Source organism: Rhinolophus ferrumequinum, chromosome 20 (genome assembly GCF_004115265.2).
Source record: "Rhinolophus ferrumequinum isolate MPI-CBG mRhiFer1 chromosome 20, mRhiFer1_v1.p, whole genome shotgun sequence".
Lineage (NCBI taxonomy): Eukaryota > Metazoa > Chordata > Mammalia > Chiroptera > Rhinolophidae > Rhinolophus > Rhinolophus ferrumequinum.
In genome coordinates, this window is record NC_046303.1 from 35,312,062 (window position 1) to 35,321,115 (window position 9,054).

Consider the following 9,054-nt stretch of genomic DNA (forward strand, 5'->3'; position numbering starts at 1 on the left):
GGTTATTACAATTCCCACTATACTGATAAAGAAACTGACCTCAGAAAAGTCAAATAACACATTGCAGTTCGCTTGCTAATATGACAGAGTATGGATTTGCGTCAAGATACCTCCTGTTTTGCTCACTAGCACGTCTTCCTTCTCCTGGGAAATATAACCCATCCTCCCTTTGCAGAACTGCTCCTTCCTCAGTTGTAAACACATATAAGTAGTAGGACGGGTAACTGCCCTCTCCTATACAAACTCCCTGATCACAGCCAGGAGCTAAGGCTGCACACCTAAATTAACCTGGGCTAATCCCAGACCACACTCATTAGTCCAGCGAGAGGGAATATGATCACATCAGACCAATCAGAATCCTCCCCCCATGACTTAGAAATTGGAACTTGAGGGTTAAGGGATAGTGGGGAACTTCATTCTCTTCGTTTGGAAAGCTGAGAGGATGTGGGCAAGGGAGGTGCCAGTGGCCATGAATGAAGTTCTGAGGAAGAAGCTATTACAGTAGGAGAGAATGAAGTTGACAGGCAGAGAAAAGAAGAGAAATCAGAAGAAGAAATAGGGAGCTGATGGTGATTCACTCATGTCTGACATCCGCTGCACTTCTGCTCTTCTCTTATTTCATTCAAGAGAGACAAAATTACATTTCTCTCCTATTTATAATCTTGGTTTCTTACACTGTATCTTTTAGATGTTCCAGTGAATATAAAGTCCATAGGGTTGTTTCTTTCCACTAAGTCCTGATATTTTCCTTCTTTTTATTCCTGCTACGTATTTTTTTCCAAAATTAAAACAGGATTATCATCTTTCTGTAGTTATAAAAGTGATACATGTTCAATATAAGAAATAAGTGTACATAAAAATCAACTGAAATTCCACTATCCAGATTCTTCACCTTACTTTAAGCAAATTATTTCCATGAACTGAAGTTGGATTTTGCCATCGTTCCACATAGCTCCAACCATGAACTCTTCAATTGCAATATTCTATTCTCTGACTAGAATATTCTTTCCTTTTCTTTCCTTTCCTTCCCTTCCCTTCCCTTCCCTTCCCTTCCCTTCCCTTCCCTTCCCTTCCCTTCCCTTCCTTTCCTTTCCTTTCATTTCTCACATGCATTTTGACATCACTCAGACCCTCACTTAGCTTGACCTTTCCACTGCTTCCAAATCTGGCCCTCATGTCTTCACTACCTTCATAGAAGTAAGTCACCTGATCTGGATCCATCTCAGAGGTTTAGACTGAGCATTTATATAACTAACCAGCAATCTTTCTTATAGTCTTTCTTGCTCTTATTGGGTAAGCACGTGATGGAAGAGACTGAGAAGTTTACCAGGGGAAAGAGTGAAATCCCACCTCCTCCCAGATATCAGCAGCCCCTAGACTAGAGGACAGAAAGGAAGCAGCTAGCAGAGCCCAATACAGTAAGTTTACTTAGAGTGTACATGACAAATATGCTTAACATTAGCAGAAATAAACAAATAGATACTTTCAACAATAAGGAGAACGCCTGGAAGCCTTGCCTCATCTTCAAATTATTTAGCCTTCAGTTTATTTCCTTGGAGAAATCTGCCTTTTCATCTCATTCGGATATCTTATTATCTTGACTTCGAGACTTATTTCACTGAATCTATTTCTCATTTGGTGGTTCTCTAGCTCAAAGAATTTGTTGGGAAAATTTTCATCTGTTCCTTGAGTTATGTTCTCTTCTTAGGTAGATAATTTGTTTTCTACATGCTATCATATACTCCTTAATTTCATTCTTTATTTTGTTTGCTATGCAGTATTTGCATAGCTGCTATATTGCTTTTTAAAATCTTGACCACCTTACCACTGTCCTTGAGATTTTTTTCTGAAAAACTAGTTTTATGGTATTACATGTTCTAATCATTTGATTGTTCTCAGCATTTGACAAAGGGAGAGCACTCAGGTGGTGCTGTGCTAGATTATATTAGACTATCTGAACTTGACACGCTCTTCTGAGGTTTTGCTATTTTCCACCGCCAGGGTTCACTCCAGTTAATTGGAAGTGTTTCCCATTTCCATAAAGGGGATATCTTTGGATTGTAGCTATGCCCCTAAATCCAGTTTGTAGCCCACGAATCTGTGTTTCTATCAGAGTCAGGCCACTGTTCAGTTTCTCTGTTTCTCTTATTTCTCCTCTGTAACCATTTCCTCTCTTGATTTTCAGAATAAAGAATAGGACACTCACCCAGTTTGCATCTCTCCAGATCTGGGAGTATTACTGAAAACTCTTGGAATTTAGTGACTCACTAGTTACTTCTAAGGGGTGATGGTGGCATTTGGAGCATAGCCATGGTGTGCTATTCTATTCTGATCCATAATCTTCAATTTTTTTACTTGGTTGCCACTAGCTTTTCAGATTATGCTCCTTTGTTTCTGGTTGCTCCTGGTGAAAGAATTTCTCTACAATTTAGTGTTTTTTTTAATTCATTCATTAGATATTGGGGAAGAAGATTCTTAATCCAAAGTTCCAAGTGCAAACTATAACTTCTTGGGATATTGCTTACTAAGCTCTCAAATATAAATGAACATAATTGTTAAAAGGCCTGGGGATCAAAGCAACCTGATCTAGGGGAGGTCTCACTGTATGTGGGATCATTCACAAAGTCCTGTGGTTTCCTGTGAGAAAAGCTTATCACTCAGAGCCCTAGCAGGGATACAGGTGGAGATCTAAGGGAGGGGTTAGAATCCTTTTCTCAGTTTTAGAAGTGAAGGAATCATGATGTCTAAGAAACCATAGCCTTGTTATATGGGAAAGTTAAAGGCAAGCACAAAGGGGAAACTGCCCCAGGCCAGGAAGCAAACACTTGGGGGAGGCCTAGGGAAAGCTGAGCCAGGCTTTCCCAAAAGGAAGCTGCTTGCTCACAAACACTTACTAGGGTTGGTCAGCCCTAGAACTGACTGTGTTATCTATGATTCTTGATTTGTTTATGTTGACTCCCTTTTTGTTCTACCTCAGCATTTTAATAAAATCTTTTGAAACAATTCTAGTATGACTCCAGTTTACTGGGGAACAAAGGGAAGGATTTGTTTCTATTAATATGTGTAGCCTATGTTTTTAGGCACTATTTGTGGGGAGAATAGGGATGGTACTGGAATGCTGTTACTCTTGGAGTATAAATGCGGAAGACCAAGAGGTTAAAAGAGAGAGAAATCGGGAAACAAAACCAAGGGAAACAAGCTAGGCCTTTTGATTCATCATCTCACCTCCCCCACGCTCTCAAAAGAGAGTCTCAATTTGGCGCAAAGCTGAGAGCTTTCAGTTTGATTTTGGTAAAGAAGACTGACTCGCTTACAGATATTAACATTCTTTTAGACTCTGGAAACCAGACAGCAGTAATTATTCTGTCTTATAGTCCTCATAAAAATGGCAATCTTGGCTCTACAGGGCATTTTCCAAGTAATTCAAATTCTGTCTTTATTTATGTAATTCCAATTTCGGTTTCTAAAAACCTTACTTCCGAGTTCATAAATTCAACGCAGCAGTTTTAACTTTTCAAAAGTTCTTCAGTTTGGGAGAGGAGCCAGGGGACGTCTCCAAACCAAAGCATTTATTTCTTAAGACTCAAATTAAGCAATTTATTAAGATCTTAAAACACTTAGAAAGACTAGCTACGGCCATTGAGCGAAGTTTGATCAGAACAAACCCCAACACCTTATTCACAGCAAAAAGCATATATGCTGTATATCTACTAGGTCATGTAAAAAGTGAAGGGATAAACCTGCTTTCCAAATTTAAAACGATTTTAATCAATTTTTCTCATTTCAGATAAGATAAATTCATTCGAGCCCAATTTAACTGGATTTCACCAAAAAACGTCAGGAGCCTTTAAAAATGTTTTCCCACCAACACCAAAGGGCAACTTTAGAGATGAAAATCTCAGCATGCCAGGGCGGCGCTGCGGAGGGCGGCGGTGGCGCCGCGGGGCAGCAGCCTCTGGGCTCGGGATGGCTCACCGTCCTCCACAGAGTTTGTTCTCAGCTGGCTCCTGTGTCTGGCGATTTGGGAGATACCATTCTCTGAGAAGCTCATAAGCAGTTGGAAGAGAACGAGGGAGAGGAAAAGTGGCAGGAGGATTTGGCCCCATGTCCGCAGCCAGTACATGGCTCCTCGCCCGTGGGTTCCACAGGCTCCCGGCCAGTGGGCCTGTGGTGGGCACAGGGTACAGGGGTGGACAGGCGTACCCTGCTCAGGGGCTGTGACCCGTCGCAGCCCCGGGTCCTGAGGCAGCTCCTTGCAAGCCCTGGACACCAGCATAATTCGCAGAACCTTAGAACTCTTAATGTTCCGGCCAGAACGTGGACACGGATTGTTCATAATGCCGTCAGGTCTGCACTGGGTAGGGGCTTCCTAGGGCCCCCACCACCGGGTGCAGTTCACCTGCTCGATTTAATCGATTGCCTCTACGCCGTGGTTTTTTGGAGAAAGGCCTGGATTCTAATTTCCACCACTCGATAGTGTGTAAAGCAGTTGCACCTTTCAGTGCTGCTTTCCTCAGATGTAAATGAACCTACCATCCATTCCACCCCGTGGGGGGTGTGGAATTAAGTGGTGAGGTCAACGAAACTCACAGCTCTTTTAATCCTTGATCTTGTCCTTGATGAGTCTGTGGCCCTATGGCATGCTCTAAGTGGTTTCCCAAAGCATGGTGCATTTTAAGTGGTATACAGGTGAATGTCTTCTTTTCATACTTATGCATTTATTTTTAATGTGTATCAGAAAAATATAACTAGTAGCTATAATGATAATGGCAACAACATAAACTTTTGTTTTTTAAATAAATCTATGTAAAAATGTCAAGTTTCAGACCTATAAATAGTAGTACATGATTTAAAGGATATGGCAAAATGGTGACAGTGGTTCCAGAATGACTGAAATGTGAGCAATATTGCCCCAATATGGGGGGCGGAGGGAGGAATGGGGCATGGAAACTTGTCCTTGACTGGGCCTATCTTTTTCAAAAATGAATGATGGAGTTATCCCACGGCATCCCTGGCATGTTGATTGATCTAGGCTGCACCTTGAGGAGTATGGAACTAGCACTGATAATAAAGATGGGGAAAGGGAAGAATGTGCAGAGGTCCAGACTGCTTTTTCCTTGTCTGTTTGCAATGCAGAGCCTAATTTAACTGGATTTCACCAAAAAAACGTCAGGAGCCTTTAAAAATGTTTTCCCGCCAACACCAAAGTGCAACTTTAGAGATGAAAATCTCAGCATGCCAGGGTGGCGCTATGGAGGGCAGCGGTGGCGCCGCGGGGCACCAGCCTCTGGGCGCAGGATGGCGCACCGTCCTCCACAGAGTTTGTTCTCAGCTTGCTCCTGTCTGGAGATTTGGGAGATACCATTTGAGAGATACCATTTGGGAGGGTTATTAGCTGTAATAACAGAAGTGCTCTTAAAAAATGACAAGAAAAAGACAAGAAAAACAATAGGAACATGGACCAGAAATGTGAAGAGTCCAACAAAAAAGGAAGTCCAAGTAAGTCAATGAATACATGTGCTTAAAAGTATATTTTAGGCAAGATCTAGTCAAGATTGTGAGGTGAGTAAATGCTGTGCTTACCTCTTCTCATCACTATCTCAAAATTACAACTAAACTACAGAATAACCATCATTGAGAATCACCTGAAGTCTAGCTGAACTGAAGCCCTACAACTAAGGAAGTACAGAAGAAGCCACCTCTAGACTAGTAGGAGGGATGGAGATATGGAACAGGCTGGTCTCACACCTGCAGGTGACCATTAAAAATCAGAAGGGACATCTTGGCTGTGGAGGTTCCACTCCCTGCCAAGGAGCAAGAGGTCGCATCCCCAAACCAGGCTCCCTAGCTCAGAGTTCCAATGCTGGGAGAGAAGTCTCCACAACTTCTGGCTGAGAAAACCAGTGGAGATTGTGGTGAGTGAAATGGAGGGCAGCTGAATTTCCAGGTGTTCCTTTTAAAGGGCCCACACATGGACTTATTCACTGATGGACTCACTTGCTCCGAGCTCCAGCACTGGGGTGGCAGCTTGAAAGGCACCAGGGACATATGGGGAGGAACTAAATTGTGTGGACTCAGGGAGAGAGCTGGAGAGGCAGCTTTCCCCTTGACAGAAGAGCTGGCAGAAATCTTTGTTTCTTTGTTGAGCCCTTACACATCCCAGCATGCAGACACAGGCGGCCAACATATCTGAGTCTCCATCAACCTGTCTAACACTGTTTGCCTTGATTCTCTGAGATCCTGCCCCACCCAACTTCCTGGCCCACCCAAGCTGCTTCCAGTGGCTTTTCCATATAAACAGCTTGTCTTGGTGCATGCTGCAGACTGTCCTAAAATCTCTCAAAGGATAAAACCCAACAAGCAGCATTTGGCTTCAGCATATCCCCTACCTCTAGCTGAGCAGCCATAAGCCCAGCACTAGGGACAGCTGGCATCGGTTCACAGCATCGCCTCTCGAGGCACCTCCAAGCCCAGAGCGAGCAGCATCCATGGGCAGATTGCTTTGTCACTCATGTCAGGTGGCCTGGGCAGGCCACTGGCTACAGCTGAACTTGGCCTGTAGGGGCCCCCTCCCAGGAGGCTTCTGGGCTGGCAGCTTCAGACCTAGCCAGAACGTTGCCTGGCAACCTCCAGAGAAAACATACCCAAAGGGCACACTGGTCAGGCACCAGAGCCTTACTAAAGTGAATCCTGCGGTCAAATTGTTCTACTATCTGAGTCTATAATTCCCCCTTTTGCTTAAGCCAGTTTAGTTATGTTTGCCATCTTTTGAGGATTCCTTGACAGGAACATATCAAGACTCCTCATTGGAAGGAAAAATGGTGGTAACATATTTATCATTATTGTTCTTAAGCAAGGTCCCTGTTCTCCTTCCTAGAGTTGATCTGAATATCTGCATTGAGGAAGGAGAATATGTACCATGTTTCCCCAAAAATAAGACCTAGCCGGACAATCAGCTCTAATGCGTCTTTTTGAGCAAAAATTAATATAAGACCCTATATTACATTAAATTACATTACGTTACATTACATTATATTATATTATATAAGACCGGGTCTTATTTTACTATATCAATTTTTGCTCCAAAAGACTCATTAGAGCCGATTGTCTGGCTAGGTCTTATTTTCAGGGAAACCCAGTAAGTCTACAACAGATCCCATGTATAAAGCTCCTTTGTTCATAAATCAAGCTTACTCACTTGCTCTTTCTATCTATATTCACATTTCCATACGTGTGTGTTACACACACAAAAAATAAAAATTCTCTACCCAAATAAAGATAAAGGGAACTTTATATATATATATATATATATATATATATATATATATATATATATTTTTTTTTTTTTTTTTTGTTTTTTTTTTTGTTTTTTTTTCCAAATTAAGAACAGTAGCGATGAGGGTAAAGGGGATCAAATATGTGGTGATGGAAGGAGAACTGACTTTGGGTGGTGAACACACAATGTGATCTATAGATGATGTAACACAGAATTCCATACCTGAAATCTATGTAACTACTAACAATTGTCACCCCAATAAACTTTAATTAAAAACAACAAAAAACAACAGTAGACTAGGATTGTTGTGTGTTACAGGAGACCCTTAATTTTGGTGGCAGAACAGTAGAAGAGATCAGCATACTCCTTCCCTCAGAGCTTCACAATTGTTAAAGAAAAAAACCACAGGCCCAAAATGATGTCACTTGTGCTTTAAAACCCATGATACCAAACCTAGATTTAATACCTGACCTAATTGCTGTCTCCCAGAAATACAAGCTTAATCAACCATTCTGGAATTTTCTGGTCAACACCAATGAGGTAATCTGTCACGTGGGCCCTCTCCATCCCCCATAGAAAGAAGAGACAATCTGCATGATAAAAACCCTTGCCATTCCCTTCCCTGAAAAAGAGGTCCTGATCTAAAAAAATAATCCTTTCTTTTGTTCATAGCTCCCTTGCCTCAACCTTCTTCCTATAAAAACCTTCCATATTAGGCCCCAGTCACTGAGCTGCCACCGAGGACTCAGCAGCCTCCCCTTGAGCTCGCTTGGTTCCCAACACTCCATTCCTGTGTGCCTTCTCCCGACAACACCTCCTGCAGGCCAGTTTCCAATGAGAGTAAGGAATTGTATGGTATGTCCACTATCCAGAATCTCCACTCTTTCCACCCCTTTGCTGAGGCAAATAAGGGTGACGGTCTGTTTCCTGCTGGCACTGAGGATTATATCCATATAATTCAACAGAAAAACAGCAGGAAGATCTTTACTACTGTCCAAGGGACCCTTGATGATTATAACAAAAAGATACCAGTGAAGGCAGTTACGAAGATATTTTCCTGCCATGGTACTGTAATTGAGCATACAGAATATGGAGAAGTGATTCAGCATCAGGGTGACCAGCCCAAGAACATATGCCAGCTCCTCAGAGAGACTGGACTAGCTAAAGACGACCAGCTAAAGGTTCATGGGTTGTAAGTGCTTTTGGCTCACTGACGCTTAAGTGAGGATTTCCTTGCAATGAGTAGAATTTGTCCCTTGTCACAAGTTTAAAAACCTCACAGCTTGTGTAATGTAACCATTGGGGTCTGCTCTTCACTTGGACTAGTGTAGCTCCATCGTGCAATAAACGGAAAAGAGCCATGCTGTCTAGTCTTCACGTCCCTCATTTAAACAGACGTCAAGCAGTAGGCGCCTGGCAGTGTCCAGCCTGAAATAGAGCAATAATGTGATGTTTCAGCCAGAGCCCCAAGATCACAGCTGGCTATGTCTGCCAGAAGCTCCTGGGCTCTCCGTCTGCAGAGAATGTCCCCAGCTGAACAGCCTTCAGTGAAGCTGAGAGGAGGGGATAAGGCAGCAAAGGCAGCTGTACCACTAGAGGGAGCCTTTGGTAGTCAAAGATCCCTTGTGTCACCAACCTGACCCAGTGAGCGGAGCTTAAAGCAGCCACCTTCCCTCTAGTGAGGTGACAGGACATCTGGCTTGCCACCAACTTCTTTTTGACCAGACATAGGCTAGCTAATTGACGTCCAAACACCACAATATGAGGCCAACCTTCTA

The 9,054-nt window shown here is 42.8% G+C and overlaps 1 protein-coding gene across 1 annotated transcript; it reads left to right on the forward strand.

The window, feature by feature from the left end:
• The first annotated feature begins 8,133 nt into the window (after nt 1–8,133).
• Nucleotides 8,134–8,472, forward strand: LOC117012219 (eukaryotic translation initiation factor 1-like). The gene has a single exon (XM_033088255.1). It carries the CDS (start codon nt 8,134–8,136, stop codon nt 8,470–8,472), a length of 339 nt encoding a protein of 112 aa, XP_032944146.1.
• Nucleotides 8,473–9,054: the final 582 nt, after the last annotated feature.

Bases quoted from the DNA above. Each gene is read 5' to 3' on its own strand.
- LOC117012219 (XM_033088255.1), top strand. From the start codon at position 8,134: ATGTCCACTATCCAGAATCTCCACTCTTTCCACCCCTTTGCTGAGGCA.